At 53.0% G+C, this 16676-nt stretch overlaps 5 protein-coding genes across 5 annotated transcripts; 3 read left to right on the top strand and 2 right to left on the bottom strand.

The window, feature by feature from the left end:
* Positions 1 to 1118: 1118 nt before the first annotated feature.
* Positions 1119 to 2459, top strand: J4E78_007091 (uncharacterized protein; the record flags this gene model as incomplete). Its single annotated transcript, XM_049367699.1, has 1 exon — positions 1119 to 2459. One exon carries the CDS (start codon positions 1119 to 1121, stop codon positions 2457 to 2459), a length of 1341 nt encoding a protein of 446 aa, XP_049220669.1.
* Positions 2460 to 6506: 4047 nt separating this feature from the next.
* Positions 6507 to 9952, top strand: BST1 (GPI inositol deacylase; the record flags this gene model as incomplete). The annotated part of the gene is made up of 2 exons (XM_049367698.1): positions 6507 to 7091; positions 7139 to 9952. 2 exons carry the CDS (start codon positions 6507 to 6509, stop codon positions 9950 to 9952), a joined length of 3399 nt encoding a protein of 1132 aa, XP_049220668.1.
* Positions 9953 to 10552: 600 nt separating this feature from the next.
* Positions 10553 to 14123, bottom strand: J4E78_007089 (uncharacterized protein; the record flags this gene model as incomplete). Its single annotated transcript, XM_049367697.1, has 2 exons — positions 10553 to 13942; positions 13989 to 14123. The coding sequence occupies 2 exons, from the start codon at positions 14121 to 14123 to the stop codon at positions 10553 to 10555; spliced, it is 3525 nt and encodes a 1174-aa protein (XP_049220667.1).
* A 452-nt stretch (positions 14124 to 14575) lies between these two features.
* On the top strand, positions 14576 to 14889 carry J4E78_007088 (uncharacterized protein; the record flags this gene model as incomplete). The annotated part of the gene is made up of 3 exons (XM_049367696.1): positions 14576 to 14590; positions 14641 to 14750; positions 14802 to 14889. 3 exons carry the CDS (start codon positions 14576 to 14578, stop codon positions 14887 to 14889), a joined length of 213 nt encoding a protein of 70 aa, XP_049220666.1.
* A 157-nt stretch (positions 14890 to 15046) lies between these two features.
* J4E78_007087 (uncharacterized protein) lies at positions 15047 to 16584 on the bottom strand (the record flags this gene model as incomplete). Its single annotated transcript, XM_049367695.1, has 2 exons — positions 15047 to 16307; positions 16382 to 16584. 2 exons carry the CDS (start codon positions 16582 to 16584, stop codon positions 15047 to 15049), a joined length of 1464 nt encoding a protein of 487 aa, XP_049220665.1.
* Between the last annotated feature and the right edge of the window lie 92 nt (positions 16585 to 16676).

Below are 16676 nucleotides of genomic sequence, written 5' to 3'. Positions count from 1 at the left end.
CATCGAGCGAGTAACACGATGAGGGGAAGCGTTCGCTTTTGTACTCTTCCGTGAATTATGCGATTCCTTCAATAGTTGAATCTTAACCCACCGCCACTGATAGGAGTATGACCTCTGGTGGGTGGGACCTTCTGCTTGAGGAAAGCATGTTCCGGTCAGCTGTAGGCGCTATGATGGTCGCACAGCATGCTTGCCCCATATCTCGCGAATCCAAGCTCTTTAGTGGCTGAAATCACACTCCTTCATGTACCAAAAGCGGACGCAGCAATAGCGGTGTTCTTGGGGGTGTGAGCTGTTTAGTGCGGAGACGGCCGGGGAACTTCGAATGTGGCTTCTGGGGGCGCGCCTCAATTCAAGTACACAAATCTGGGGATTCAGGAACGCGCAATAAGCCCGAGGAATGTCCTTTTTCTCCGAAGTCATCACGAACGATTGCCGTAGACCCCTATTTGCATGGCGACAGCGGATCGTTTTCCGTCGGGGAGAGCGAAAAAGGGCTTCCGGGAAAGATCGCAGGCTAACACCCAACATCGCCTAGCACAGTCTCGTCCGACATCACAGTGCAGCTTCAGGCCCTTCCATTCACGCTTCTCCGCACTACAGAGTCTGACGGATCCGCCAGAACCGACTCACCTCACACACTTCGCACCAGCGGTTTCGCGGGTCCACTTCCCACCCGGCGAACATTCTACCGCCAGCATAAGAACGCTCGTGCTCCCCCCGAGTTTCCCCAAAGAAAGCCGCGAGTCAATTTTCGACATCCTTAGTCCATGCACGTTTTTGCGCTCAGACTACGAAAATTTCCCAGCGGATTGCGATTTCTTGACAACACGAATCAAATCTTTTACCGCCTCTTTTACTCAACGTTTTTCCCCATCATCATATGCGTAAAGTATATATGTAAACCCGGCTGGCCTAGCGACATATACTCTTTCCTGAGCGACAAACTTCCACAGCGACATTTTTCTTCTCCTGATCATTGACAAGCTTCATTCCATAGCGACACATCCTGAGCGACTTCTTTGCCCAGCGACTCTACTTCCTGAGCGACATTCCACTGCGACATACCGACCACTTCCCAAGCAATTCAATTGCCAAACTCAACAACATTCACCAAGATGTCTTGCACCCAAGCAACTCAGCCATTCCGCTTCCTGGACCTGCCCGGAGAAATCAGAAACAACATCTACGACCTGCTGCTATGCTCCTGGGAAGATGAACTCGAGCAAGACCCCAGCATGAGCAGCAAGCTGAGCCGCCGCAGCCCAAGCAACCCATCACCCTCGCTCCTCCGCGCCAACAAGCAGATCTACGCTGAAGCGTCAGACTACATGATCAAGCGCAACCAATTCGTCCGCATCACATGCCGAGGTCTGGACTCGCGCAACCTGTTCCTCGGCGAAGGCATCCCCGTCATAACAACCGATGCACGCAAAGTAAGCGTCTTCGACGGCCACGTCATGCACATCACGCTATCCAAGCCCGCGTTCACGCCATCGCCATTCCAGTTCTCCGAGTTCGAGATCATGATGCTCCGGTCAGATCTGCCGAAATTATGCGAGCAGCTGGACATCGAAACCGTAATGGCAGATGCAAACTCAACGACCACAGAACACGCCTCCATCAACGCCACCATCCGTCTCAACTACGCGCAAACCCGTTTCTTCACCCCGAAGATCCAGGAGCGCCTGCTAGAGCCCATTGCAACATCTCTGCGCGGTATCCCCAACATGCGCATCTCCGGCTTCGTCGATCCCGCCCTCGCAGATAGCGTGCGCACGCAAGTCGCGCAACCCCGCTGGACAGACCCGGAGTCCACAATCGAGGAAATCGGCACCGGCGTCGACGTCGGGAAGCGCCAATGGCAACAATCCAATTTCTACGCTGCCTCTGAATCTTGGGCTTACGCCATGCGCACCCTCGAGCGCATGCGCCACTCTTCCTCGTGGGCGGGGCTGCAAGCCGCCGGCGGCGAGGATTTCGTCAATAAAACTGCCGATCTCTATTTCACGCTCAACCTCTTCCACGCACAATTCCTGCAAGTCGATATGGCGAACGACGCATCTCAGGGACCGCTTGTGCAGCGCAATGGCCGTGTTGCGATTGGCCATTTGCGCAAGTGCGAGACGGCTGCTGCGCGGTTTGCGCAGCATGCGGGTGCGACGTGGACGCCGAGTAATGCGCAGAGCGCTAAGATGCTGTTTAGGCATGCGAGGTGTTTGAGGCTGATGCGTGATGAGAAGAGTAGTGTTAAGGCGGTTACGTTGATTGAAGAGGCGGCTGCGCTGCAGCCGACGGATTTGGCGATTCGGGATGAGAAGGATGCTGTGTTGACTTGGGAGGCGGAGCTTGAGGAGATGAGGAGAGTGAGTGCGGAGCAGAACCAGCAGGCACAACAAAATGAGAGGAGGGGGATTTGGTCGTCGATTTGGGGCGCGGTTGCGGAGCTGGCCTCGTGAGCTGTATTTGTGTTCTTTTAGTTTTGATACCCAATATCTATTCGTTCTTTGCTGGGCGGGGTTGCCGCCAGCTGCACACAACTTCACGTATGCCTCCCATTATGCGTGTGTTCGATCGTCGCCGGTAATGCAAAAGTTGGGATCTGCGTTGGATGTCGTGTGAGTGCTGATCAGTAGTCGTGGTATCGGACCGCTGTCAGCTGGACAGCTGGTAAATCGCTCATCGGAACATCGAGGTGGTAGGCTGGAGCTCAGTCGAACACAAAAGGAGGTACCGCAAAAGAAGACTGATGACGTCGACGTCAGACGCAAACATAGGCGCGAGCTGACTGGACTTTGAGAACGGGAGTGCGTCTACACTAACCGTGATAGACCACTAGCTTGCGATAAGAAGACGTATAAAAACCTCCTCCACGTTCTCATTTCCTGTTTCTTCTCATCCATAAATTGAGCTTACTTTCTTCAAAATTTCGACGATAGCCTTTCATGAGAAAGAGGAACGTCAAAGACTCAATCGAAACCTTGCACGTTCGCGGCTCTTCCACAGTTTTGGATAACTACCAAACCTTGGAAATACCTGAATAGATTCTTTATGACCGGACTTCGACTCTGCTTTCCCCACCAAAATGCATTCTGTTCAAGATCATGTTCTGAGAGCAAACCACAAAAGCTTTATGAGTGTTGGACTTTTCGCTTTCCTCATTCCACTCACGACTGAACTTCCCAAAAATCTCAAAAGCGATTCAAACCTTTTACATGGTTTCACCCCATCATAGAACCAAATACACGGCTTTTCCTCTGAAATAACATTATCAAGATGCCATGGCGGAGATCGTTCGCGGCTTTCCTGACATCCAAAAGAAAAAGGCTTGCGAGCTATGTTGTCGCGCTGGGTCGGTGTATAAAGCCACCCTTTGCTACCTGCAGACTTGTCTTCTTACATCCTCGAACTTCATACTGTTTTACACAAAAGAACCAAAAAGGTGGTTCATGTTGTCCGCTGTCACTGGTGAAGCTTCCAAAAACTACTACGCTCGGCCTTATGTTTTCAGCATCAGAAGAATTTCCAATCCACATATTATCCAAAAGCTGGAGTTCGGGCCACGATGTCCTACAAAGTTACGATCTTTACGCACTATGTGCGAATTGGACTCCCCGTCGTTCAAAATGTTACAGGATCCATCCAATGAGACAAGTACGAAGGTTGATTTCGCGGGTTATAATATCACTATACATCTCCCGGGAGGTTTTCAACGACCGACTGGTGAGAGTGATGTGTTCAAAATTGGAGTCGAGCATGTGTATGGTCTTTCTCTTCTTTAGACCCTTTGTACGCAACAACCATGGACTCTTGCCGCTGCTGTCAAATTTTCGCGCTACATGAGTTCCTAAGTATATAATTTCCTGGTTTTACACTTCTCTTTACTTCCACACAAAACATCACCGTTTATTAATTTTACCAAAAGTGATGCAAGAGGATTACATGGCGCGCTGGAGGCGAGAATCTCTAAAAAGTGCAACTACATGCTTCATGATCACAGTCGCGGCAGTGATCAAAACTCATATACTATTGGGATATGTGCGAGAAGATCTCCGCTGCTTGCACTCTCAAAAGCGCCATTTGGAGGAATTATGGCTGCGGCATTGAATCATCACAAAACCTTAGCTTTGACTACCTTATCGCTCTTCCACTTCACAATGTCCAAGTTTCGGCCTCCAAAACGCTAATACTTACAATACATGGGAGTGTTCCTGCGAAGAGCGAACCAAAATATGGTTGAGACCACTAAATGTCTGCGGTCGTCCGGCTGTTCGAAGTAACTACACAACTGTTCAATGTGTGCTTCTCGAGAGCACATTGATTTCTATCTTATTACCCGAAGTGCAAAGAGAGAGACCGGATGATTGAGAGTTCCTGCAAAACTTCTAGCATCCAGTAATCAATTTCCAAACAGCAGCTCCGTTTTACATGAACGTCTTTCCCGGAAGTATGACAGAAAACAGCACAGACCGCACCCATCTGTCCGCTGCTCTTTCGGGCTGGGAGCAAGTATATAAACCTCTGAGACTTCGTGAGGGTCTTCCTTTGTACACTCACTCAGTGGAAGTATACCAAAACCTTCAAGATATCTACAACATGTCTGCTGGTGCGAGTCGAGGAATCTAAAAGAGTCGCCCCGCTATTGAATGCTCGAACGTGGTCCTGTTCTGAGCATCTGTGATCTAAACCCCCGACCTCTTAGCAATGTGGGGTCGCCACTTTGACTGCAGTGATGTAGTCGTTATAAATACTCCAGCTTCTGCGGATTCTTACTCTCGTTCCTCATAACTTCTCCTCGCTGGCTTCCAAAACCAGAATTGAGTTCACTCATGGTGGTTTCTGGGAGAAGAAAACAAAAATGCGACCAAGATGACTCATGTCTGTGGAAGTCCGGATATCCGAATCATATCTCCAAACCATGATGTCTGCTTTTCGAGAGCAGCACGCCCATTTCAATCTTCAGATTCAAAAAAAGGATGCAAAGGTGGATGTTCGGGTCGCTGAGAATCTGCAAGAGTTTATCATACAAGGAGCTGTTGCCTGCTTCACATGGTCTCTTGTTTTCGGAGAACTAGAAAGCGCATTCATCACTTTGCATGTGCGGGATCGTCTTCCGGACTAGGACTCAGTATATAAACCTCCAAGATTCCCAGTGTATCTTCTTCTTTACACTCGGTTTGAGTTGTGATTCAAAAGATGGATCTCAACCAACATGTTTGCTGTGAGAGTTGAGAGGAACCAAAACAATGCGAGTCTGGTTCGATGTTCGGAAGTGGTCTGGTGGTTGACGATGTGTTGGCCTGATCTGTAATGATGTCCGTTTGCCTCGGTTTTGTCGATTCTAAGCTGGTGACTCGCAAAGAACGTCAAAGCTTTGGAGCCAGTGCCATGTCCTCAAGTTTGGTCTTCTGACCCCTCAGCTTTGCGGGGTCGCCACTTCCCTGGTGGTGATGATGCTCAGCAGCAGCTGTAGGCGCCAGATGCAGCCACCTCGACGGCGCATCCACACTGCGGAGCCAATACGGCGATGGCGCAGGATCGTTAGCCTCTCGTGAAGTCGGGTGCTAGCGGGCAGATCCTGATTGCTGGCTCAAGCTTCCGCTACCACGCTACGTTCCACCACGGTGCCAGTTGCATAATGTCGTCCATGTGTGCATGAAGTTGTTGACGTTGTAGACGTGATAGCTACCCGGCGGATTGCATCATGAATGATAGAAAGCAGCTGGTAAGGATTCAATCCATATCGGCTATCCGGCTGTGGCGCGTAAGCGACCGTAGTGTGTCCCGAAGCAGCCATCAGCAACGTACGACGATGTGGTTTTGCTGTAGCCATAACAATAGCAGGAAGATGCAGACAAGATCACTGCATACATGCGGCATTTCCAGGTCTTATCGCACAACCGGAAGGGCTAGGATGGCGCGCATCGACGGTGTTTTGCAGCGAACCCCGGTAAAGCGTCGTCATTGTTTCGTTGCACTGGCCTCAACCCTGTCGCCAGCCTCGCGACCCGCCAACGCCTCCAAAGATTCTGCATCAACACCAGCATGCCAATGTTCAGATAAGGACGGCGCGTCGTCCTAGTACCCCTCGTATCCTTGGACTACCTGTCTCGCCACTTGAAAGGCTGCCGATCATCCGAGTAAGTCGGATGCGGCGTTGGGTCGCGGTGAGGGCCCTGCGGTGATCCCGTCGCTCGTTACTTCACGATTTACGACTAGACTCGGTTCTCCTTGGCAGCTTGCGACGCCCTTTCCTCAAACACCCAAGCACGCCCGCCGTGCATTTTCTGCACTCAACAAGTCGACGTCGTTTCCATGGGCTCCTGCTGCGCTAGCATCGCATTCCAGCGCCATACCTGAGCCCATTGAGCCCCCACTGTCGCTTCAGACGCTTCCGGAAATTTGCCGACTCATATACTCGCCGAGGAAGGTGCGCTCGACGCTGCACTCCTCTAATATCAACACGGCAGGCACGACTCTCGTTGTACTGCGACGTCCACCCATAGATGCGACTGCGCTCCTCCCCAGACCGAAGCCCCGAGCATAACCATCCCGAATCGACTGCCGACAATTCACCCGCACCACTTCCGGAACATGTGGATAGACTCGACGCTCAGACTGAAGGATTGCTAGTGAATGCGCAGGGCGGGGTGAAAGAGAACAGGTCCAGGAACCACACAGACGTGCCTTCACAACGAATGGCGGTCGACCCTCTCGCTATATCCGATTCTCTTACCACCGCACGATCACCCATGGCGCACCAAAAGGCAGACTCCACCATGGGCGCTTTAGTGAAAGACAGCCCACCGCACACGATGGTCGCGGACCACAATAAGAAATGGCGCCACCGGCTTCGCTCTCCGTGGGCATGTTCGCCCTGCACTCTCTTGACGACATTGGCGGCCTTTGTTGCCATGTTCCTCATGGCCCAGTCATTCTTGACGCGGCAATTAGACGTCAAAGGCTGCGGCATGTCCTACATGCGGCCCAGCTATAAGAGATACAACGATTTCGACACCGAACACACGCGCTTCGCAAGCAAATACTCGCTGTATTTATACCGGGAAGGTAGCTTGGATGAGGATACCAGGGCATGTGCTTCGTCTCGTGCGAAGTGAGAAACGCTGACATCATATAGGTCAAGGGCGTGCCAGTGCTCTTCGTCCCTGGAAATGCTGGAAGCTACAAACAAGTACGCTCCCTCGCCGCCGAAGCCGCATACCACTACCACAACACCGTCCAACACGACGCCGATGCCGGCAAGGCAGGGAAGAGGCCACTCGACTTCTTCTCGGTCGACTTCAACGAAGACATCACGGCGTTCCACGGCCAAACGCTGCTGGATCAGGCCGAATACCTCAACGATGCCATCACATACATATTATCCCTATACCACACCCCGGGCAAGTTTCTGCGCGACTCAAGCCTGCCAGATCCAACGTCGGTCATTGTTGTCGGGCATTCCATGGGCGGTGTGGTCGCGCGTACCATGCTCACCATGCCCAACTACCAGGCCAACTCGATCAACACCATAATAACGCTCGCTGCACCGCACGCCCGGCCGCCAGTGTCTTTTGATGGAGATATAGTCCGCACATACAAGGGCGTCAATGAATACTGGAGAAACGCATACTCGCAGAAATGGGCCATCGACAACCCGCTCTGGCACGTCACGCTCATCTCGATAGCAGGAGGAAGCTTGGATACTATGATCTCTTCCGATTACGCCAGCATCGAGTCACTGGTACCTGAAACCCACGGGTTCACCGTCTTTTCCACGTCGATGCCGAATGTCTGGACTGGCATTGATCACCTGGCGATCACTTGGTGTGACCAGCATAGGAAGGCTGTTGTCCGTGCTTTGTACGAGGTCATCGATGTGTCACGCGCGACGCAGACTGTACCACGGGCTGAACGTATGCGCGGGTTCAAGAGGTGGTTCTTGACAGGCTTGGAAGATATTGCTGAAAAGACACTCCCCCAGAAAGAGGCCAAAACACTCCTCACTCTCGAGGAGAACAGCGCCATCATCGCAGAAGGTGAAAAGCTGGTGCTGCGAAGTCTCGGAAAGTCCAAGCAACGGCCGAATGCACACCTCATCCCCGTGCCACCCCAAGCCGCGGGAAGAAAGTTTACGCTTCTTACCAACGAACAACTGGACCATCCTGGAGATCATGGCCTACTTGAGGTGCTGTTCTGCAGCGTGTTTCCATCGCAACCTGGTCAATCGACGACGCTGTTCTCTATGAACATGGATCTCTCGGGTGATAGTGTCGGCGCCACACGACTTGCCTGCAAGAATGCTGCGTCGGACGTGATCGCCCTCCCTGCATCAACGCGCCACTCTACCTACCCCTTCAAGATGGACGAACGACCATTCTCCTACCTCCAATACGACATCGAAGATCTCGCAGAGCATCAGTTCGTGGCCGTGGTCGACAAGGCTGGAGAGCGTAGCACAGGCTGGGTAGTTGCCGAATTCAGCGCCGCCTCTGACTCTCAGATCACCGTTGATATGGGCTTGCAGCACCTTTTGACGACTGGACTGTCTCTCAGACTTCCAGCACAACGTCCATTGGTGACAGACATCAAGATCCCGGCCCTACACTCCGCACTCCTAGCCTACAACATCCACATCGGCAAGCAGTCTTGTGATGCTGGAGAGCTCTTCGCTCCTCTACTGCGGCAGTATGTTACCGAAATCTACGAAAGCAAGTTCTTCGTCAACGTCAAGGATGCTAGCATCAACCTCCATGGTGTGTCGCCATACATGCCACCTGCTCTCCACGCCAAACAGCCCTCCAATGGACTATCGCTACAGATCTGGTCTGACCCGACTTGCGACAGCAGTGTAGAAATCAACCTGAATGTGGACATCCTGGGCAGTTTCGGAAAGCTGTGGATGCGCTACCGTATTGTTTTCGCTGCGTTCCCACTGCTGGTCGTCGCTCTAGTTCTGCGCCAACAGTTCAGAACGTACGACAATACTGGTGTGTTCATGAGCTTTACGCAGGGGCTCAATGAGTGCTTGAAGAGCTCGCTGCCACTAGCCCTTTCCGCGCTTACATTTATGTCGATTACTCTAGCAGGTGCCCAACACCAATCGAAACAATGGTCTCTGGGTGGTAAGACCACTAACACGACATCACTGCTGCACACTGCAAGCAACGAATTGCTTCTCGGCTCGGACGACACCTTCTTCTGGTTCCTTGTTCCACTATTCGGTCTGATGTGCATCGGAGTTTGTGTGGCAATCAACTACATTGTACTGCTGTTGGAACTCCTGTTCGCCTTCTTGTACTCTGTTGTCATATCTGCCAGACTTCGGAGAGATGAAGCAAAGAGATCGCCATCAGCCTTTGCCGTGACATCAAATCGACAGCGCGTAATCACCACGTTGATCCTGCTGTCACTGGTCTCGACAGTGATACCGTACCATTTCGCTTACGTTGTGCTCTGCCTGGTGCAGCTCGCAACTAGCGTCCGTGCCTACCGATTGGCGACAGAATCCAGTCTGGACTCAAACTACAACTTCTACAACTACGCACACTCGATATTCATCCTCATGCTCTGGATACTACCCATCAATCTTCCGGTGTTGGTGGTCTGGATACGCAACCTCGCGGTACATTGGATGACACCCTTCTCATCACACCACAACATCCTCTCAATCATGCCATTCATCCTGCTCGTCGAAACACTCAGCACTGGTCGCATGGTCCCTCGCGCCGAGTTCCGCGTCTCGATCCTCACAAACATCCTGCTCTTCTCCATCGGTGCATACGCCGCTGTCTATGGCGTCACGTACGCATACGTTCTACACCACCTAGCCAACATACTATGTGCCTGGCTAGTCGCCATCCACTTCGACCCATCAACATGGTCATCAAGAAGAACAAGCACCCCCATAGAAAGCAGAACCCCCGAAAGCGAGACGAAGAAACGACCATGACAGCAGCGATAGTTCGCAAAATTCAATTCTCCACCATAATTCTTTTTTCGGCGTTCAATACCCCACTTTTTCTTCTTCTTCGTTCTCTCTCTCTCTCTCACCTTGCATGTCCGGGTTGCTACTCCAGCTGGCGTTTTATATCTCATGGCATTGGCATTTTCTGTAAGGAGCACATGTAGCTTCTGTTTTGGGTTTTTTCCTACTAGATGATTGCGTTGCATATGGGCGGCGCATATGACTTGTTTCTCCAATGGCATGGGTTGTTTGGCCCACGGGGTCGTCTTAGAGGAGGATCTTGGTGGGAAGACAGCAGCGCAATATGTGGTGGTGTATAGCATTGCACATGTGTAGGCAGAATAGTTAATCTGGTGAAGCGATGGGGCTTCGGGGACTATATTGTGTAATGGCGGATGCTACAATAAGAAGATCAAGTCTCACCACAATACTCTGAGATCAGCATGCTAGTGAGATATGTCAGTGCATGCACAAAACAGAATCTCGTCGGATGTGAACGAGCAAATGATGTTTTCAACTACAATACCATATCTAAACGCCACAAAAATGCTACTTCACTAATCTTTTCCCAAAAAGGTTCATCATCTACCTCCTCCTCTTCCCCCCACCCCCTTCATCCCCCCCAGAATGACTCCTCTTCTTCCCCTCCCTCGCCCAATACTCCTGCTTCTCCCTCTTCTCCCTCTCCGCCCTCTTCTCCGCATTCTCGGCGACCTTCTTCTTATACGGGTCCTTCCTCTCCTCCTGCTTCTTGCGCCTCTTCTCCACTTTATCATTCCTAATCGCAACAACCTGATCCATCAGCCTTCTTGCCTTCTTCTCCTCGCCACCCACCACCACAGCGCGTTTCTGCATGTACGTCTGTTTCTTCTGCGGCTTGACCGTCGCGATCTGGCTTTTAAAGGGCAGGTCTGCGGCGAGTTTGCGGGGGACGCGCAGGGGGTTGAAGACGCGGGTTGGGCGGTCGATGGGGCGGTAGGCGGAGTTTTTCTCCGAGGGCGTTTCGATGCCGTTTTCGTAGCGGACGAGGCCCGTTAGGCGCATGCCGGTCCAGGATGTGGACTCTCCGTCGTGGAGGCCGGGCAGGGCGGGGTTGAGCAGGTTGGTGACGGTGTTGTAGAAGCGGCGGGGCTTGATGGGGTACCACGCCCTGAGAAACACGATATCGCTCATGAGGATCTTGTCTTCAAACGTAGCACGGAAGTTTCCTTCGGGTTTGCTGAGGGCGCGCTTGATCTGCCCGCGGACACCCGACACAGTGCGTATGCTTGCGCCTTCGAACTTTGCGATTTCGAGGCTCGATTTGAACATGTCTTTTACGAAAGCGGTGTTTTTGAAGATCTTGTAGGGGTGGCCGGTTAGTTTGAGTTTCTTGACGATTTCGGTGGATTCGTCGACGTTGAGGACGACGCCCGTGGCTGCAATGCGGAAACCGGGGGTTTTGTTGGAGAGGGATTGGATGCAGACGAAGCCGGTGTTTGGGGCGACGAGGGGGCCGTAGAAGGTGCCGAAGCAATGCATGTGCTCCGGTGTGTATTTTAGCATGCGGTTCCTCGTTCGTGAATCGGAGATGCTGTAGATGGGTGTCGTCTGGAATCGTCTCCAACCCAGCGAAAAGATGAGGGGATCGTTCGTCTTGAGGATCTTCTTATGCCATCTGTGGCGCTTGATGCGAATCTGGACGAAGCCGAAGCGCTCTTCAGTTGGCGTCAGGCCACCGATGAGAACGGGGAATCGGGGGTTGAAGTGTGCGGAGAACTCGTAGGGTACGTTTTCGAGCACTATGCGAGCGTATGTTCCCGCCTTGTGGCCTTCAACCTGAACACGGGATATCTCATCCAGTTGGTCGAACTCAGCGCGGTTGATGTCGAGTTGCTTCTGAATCATGGCCTTCTGTGCGTCGTACCAATCGTCTTCGCCGAACTCTTCTTCACCACCACCCTCTTTTCTTGCATCAGCTTTGTCGTTCATAAAGCCTTCTCGATCTTCTTCTTCGAACCGAAGCTTCAACTCCTCCTTCCGCCGAGCGTTCTTTTCGCGCTCTGCTTCGATGTCGTTTGTTTCAGCTTCAGCCCCAGTGTTCTCAGTTTCACCACCGTGCTTCTCGCCAGTTTCCAGATCCTCAAACTCGCCGTCACCCTCGTCGTCTTCATCGAAGCCTTCAAAGTCGTCGTTATCTTCATCATCATCCCCGCCTTTGCCGTTCATATGACCAGTAGCAAAGCGGCCCATGAGAGCCTCGACGTTATCCTCGTCTTCCCACTTCTCAGCCAGTTCTTCGTAGTTGAATTTAGGAATGTAACGGTCTTCAGCGTTAGCAGCATCGTCGGCTGTTCTCTTGTTGAAGAAGCCATCATCCTCGTCTCCCTCCTCCTCAATATCCTCCTCCTCTTCATCACATCTCCACTTCTTGAGGACCTCTCCCGGCGCCAAGTCCATATTATACATCATCTTCGCAAGGTCTGTAACGCGGTACGGTCGTTTCCGTCCGTGTAGTTTCGCAGCATTCTCTCGGAGATTTGCCTTCCACCGTGCGCCATCTTCAGCTTCATCAGAGTCTGAGTCTTGAGAATCAAGATCGCCCTCTTCGAGATCCTCCAGATCATGTTCGTCGCCAGATATTGAGCCGAGATCGGAGTCACTGTCTGCGAACGCTACGTCCTCGGCAGTGTCCGTCTCCTTCTCTTTGCGCGAGACCTTGAGCTTGCCGTTCGGTGGGCCGTTGGTATCCAGGAATCCGGTATCGTCTTCGTCGTCGTCGGCATCGCTGTGGTCCTGCTGCAGTTCCTCATCGTCGCTGTCGATGCCATCGAGATCCTCATCGTCGACCTCTTCAGCGTCTGCTGCCCTAGCCGTGCGCTGAGACCGTCGACCCGTATCCGCAATATCGTCCTCGAGGGTCTTGTTGTCAACGACGTCGCCGTCCTTGAACAGCCTGAAGTTGCCGTCGTCTTCACCAAGCAGCTTCCGTCCGCCCTGCAGTCCAATCATCATCTGCTCGCCCAGACCCTTCTCAGTGTAATCCGCCTCGGGATCGAACGTGGCAGTCTTGACGTCGATGTAAACAGCGTCCTTGTCGACGAGCACACCACCAACATCCGACATTGGCGCATACAGGATCTTCTGCTTCTCGCCCAGTCTTGTGCGCTTCTTCTTTCCCGAAGCCTTCTCCACTGCCTTCTCCGCAAACGGTGTCGGACATGGGTCGGGTAGCGCTTCCGTCGCAGTGACTGTCAGATCTCCAACACCCGGTATGTGTACTCTCGACGACCCAGCGGGGAAATTCGTGCCGCGCAGATAACCGTATAGCGCAATCGTGCGATCGCATTTAGGGTTCTGCTCGATATCGGTCGGAGGCGTAATATCCAGGAACCTATCCGCCAAGCAGTACGGATGAGAATTCCTCCACACCAACGGTCTGGGATTCTTCATGACGCTCAGAAACCTCGAGAGGTTCATAATCTCCCTGTCTGGGTATCGTCCATTGACCACACCACTGAGATAGAAGAGTTTGGCGCCCTGGTACAACTCGCTCCAGAACCTGTGTTTGAGCCTCTTCTTCTGCAGCTTGAGCGTTTCCTGTTTCCGGAACAGATCCAAGTGTGTGAGGATACCGAAGACGTTTCCGGGCATACCGCTTGCGCTCAGGACGTTCAGGAACTCCATAGTCTCCATCTCGAAGCCGTAGTTGCCATCAATCATCAGCAGCACTATGTCCACCACCTTTGCGATGTCGATCATGCTGGCGAGCGAGTCGGCGGGACATTCTAGGAACGTGAGACGGCGGCGCTTCGAGGTGACGACTGTGAGGGGGCCGGTGGGCGTGGAGAGGGTCTGCTTGGTGTATCTTCTGATTAAGCTCTTGATGAGAGTGGTTTTGCCGACACCAGGAGGGCCGACGACGCCGACGATGATGGGAGGTGCTTCTTCGGGGAGACGGTCGACGAGCGGGACGTGGAGACGCTTTTCTTTGACCTGGAAATGTTAGCTATGGTAGCGCACAGCTTCGACTCTTACATACTTCAGTAGAGCGCGCAGCATTCCTCTTCAATTTGCCCGGCGCTGAGAATGCGAAAGCCTTGGGGTTCTTGTCTCCCGTATGCGGCTTCTTCTCCTTCTTCGGCCGATGCGGCCTGTTGCTCTGTGCGTCCGCCATATCTGCTGGTTGTCGTATCTCACTCTCAGACTCCAGTGGAAGTCGTCAGAGTGGCGTGTTGGGTCTCGACTCGTCGCGCGCAAAGTCAAAGATCAAGCGGCAAGCAACTTCGCGATCCCAACTTTTTCGGCGCTAGTCCAGCCGCTAAGGCCGCAGCTGCAGGGATGGGCTTATCGATAAGAGCGCGCGCCTCCCACGTACGGGTGGTGGGGCAGGCTGTCTCACATGGCGCTGAGGGTGGGCATAGTCTGGACAGCGCACGTCATCGTCAGCCGTCGCCTATCCAAGGCTCTAGACTGCTTGTTGACAGGGTCCGACGGGGAGAGATAGCTGAGGTATATAAGCCACTGACACGCTTTGACCTTGCTGCATCAACACCACAACACTGCAACTCAGCTTCACTAAACTACCCCTCAACTAAACCAGCAAACCTCACTCCAACAAGACTCAACATGCCTGCCTTCATGGTGAGTCCTCCCAAACACACTATAGTCTGTATCATACTAACGAGTCCAAGGTCACCCTCAAGGACTCCGCTCCCAAGGAGGAGCTCGACAAGGCAAAGCAGCACGTCACCGAGCAGGGCGGCAAGATCACCAACGAATTCACTCTTATCAAGGGCTTCAGGTACGCGTCTCAACGCCCAAACTTCCCCACAGTAATACTGACACACCGCAGCGCCGAGATCCCCGACGGCGTGGTCACCACCCTCTCATCCAACGAGCACGTCAACGTCGAGGCGGACGGAGAGGTGAAGACACAATAGAGCTACTACACGACTGCCGCTGATGGGTGCACAAAGATCAAGATGTGATGCAGTGAGCGGAAGCATAGGGCATGATGCATGAGCATATGATTCCATGGGTATATAACGATAATCAACGGCTTTACCGACAACATGATGTCGTCTCGCTGTGATTCCTTCATCTCTGCCTCCTCGCGTCTTCCCTAGCCTGTACAGTGTCTACTCTGCCCACTCCTCTTAAGCTGAGGTACACATCGGTACCCCAACCCCAGAGACTCTGTACCGCGATACCTCCGCCGAAGTATTCCGCATAGGCTCTTCCCAACGGCAGTCCATATCCCAGCCCCGCTAGACTGTTCACTCCATCGCCTCCTGCCCCTGAGAAGGCGTTCAGCGCGTCCATGCCGGTGGCTGAGTTGCTACCACCGGAGAGGGTGGTAGTCGCCTGCGCGTCGTTGAAGGTTGTGAAGCTATAGTCCCAGATGTGTGAGAGGTTATCGGGGGAAATGCCGCCGCCTCGGTCTCGAATCCGTATCGTTACACCGGGTGTGCTATGTTTGAGGGGGAGGATGTTCGAGTCGGAGGGTGGAGATGTAGGCGAGCTGTTCCCTGTAAAGCGTTGTGAGACCTGATCTACATTGCCCTGATCCTCATTGTCAACCTTTTTGTTGCGAATGTCTTCTGAGCTCTCGCTGCTTGCGTCCTCAGGCAAGAGTTCTGGAAGCGGTGCGATGGTCACTTCGATGGGTTCGCGTTCCATGCCGCTTTCCACCGTCGCGCGGAACGCGTTCTTGAGTAACTCGGTGATAATGTATTCGAGATGAACGGGTATATGCGCGAATTCGTAGTCGGGTTCGCCATTGATGACGATGGTCGGTCGGACGCCGTATTTCAGCTCGCAGATCTCGCCCACCACATTCGCGCAGTGGTCTACTATCCTCGCCGGCCTGAGTCTCGTGTCGATAACGCCGATGTATCCTGGGCTCTCGTCCACTTCATGCATCATCTCGCAATGCGGCTGACTGGAGAAGTGCAGCGACAGATGCTGTTCCGCAATCAATCTTGTGCCTATTCGCGCGCGCAGATGCTCGTCCAGGAACCGCGTCACGTCCTTTGGGCTGATGTATTTCCTAGCCTCCAGAAAGCCTCTCGCCAGTATGCTAATCGTATTGGCATGTGTCTGTACCAGGTCCGCCATGACCTCTGTGAACTTGACTTCCTCCTCCAGCGTCTTTATCTCCTGCTCAGCCCATGGTAGCAGCGTCGACAGGCTGTGCATGTAATTTGAGTGGATCTTTGAGACATGAGGATTGGAAACGACGATGAACGGGAGGTTGCGGAGCGATTGTATTCGGTGCGCGAGGCGGGCGGGGAGGATGGAGAGGGTGAAGTTCGCCGACGTGAGGAGTTGTTGGGTCGTCAGCGGTGGTCTTCCGTGTCTGTTGCGCACGCGACAGCGTTAGCCAGGGTCCTCGGCAGATGCATTGGGGGAGACGGGTCTGACAACACTCACTTGACGAGATCGGCGAGTGTCAACGGGTGTAACGGTAAGCTCGCCAAATGCGAAATGTCGTTGTCGGTGACCGTCTTGGTGTGCAGCTTTCGGTAGTAGCTTCCTCTTGCGAACAGCGCGCTGCTTGTTCTCCTCGCCGTGCGCGGGCAGCATAGTCGTATCATCTGCGACTGTATGATGAGCGGTCGCTGAACTTGCGCCATGGTACTGTATGGCAGGACTCCGCTACAGGGTCCGCGCCGGCTGGTGCTGAAATGACTCCTCGGTCGTGTGAAGAGCTGAATGTGTGACTGCT

Source organism: Alternaria triticimaculans (genome assembly GCF_023758025.1).
Source record: "Alternaria triticimaculans strain BMP 0046 chromosome Unknown scaffold_10, whole genome shotgun sequence".
Lineage (NCBI taxonomy): Eukaryota > Fungi > Ascomycota > Dothideomycetes > Pleosporales > Pleosporaceae > Alternaria > Alternaria triticimaculans.
The sequence above is the reverse complement of the archived record's forward strand: the minus strand, read 5'-3'. Positions and strand labels throughout refer to the sequence as shown.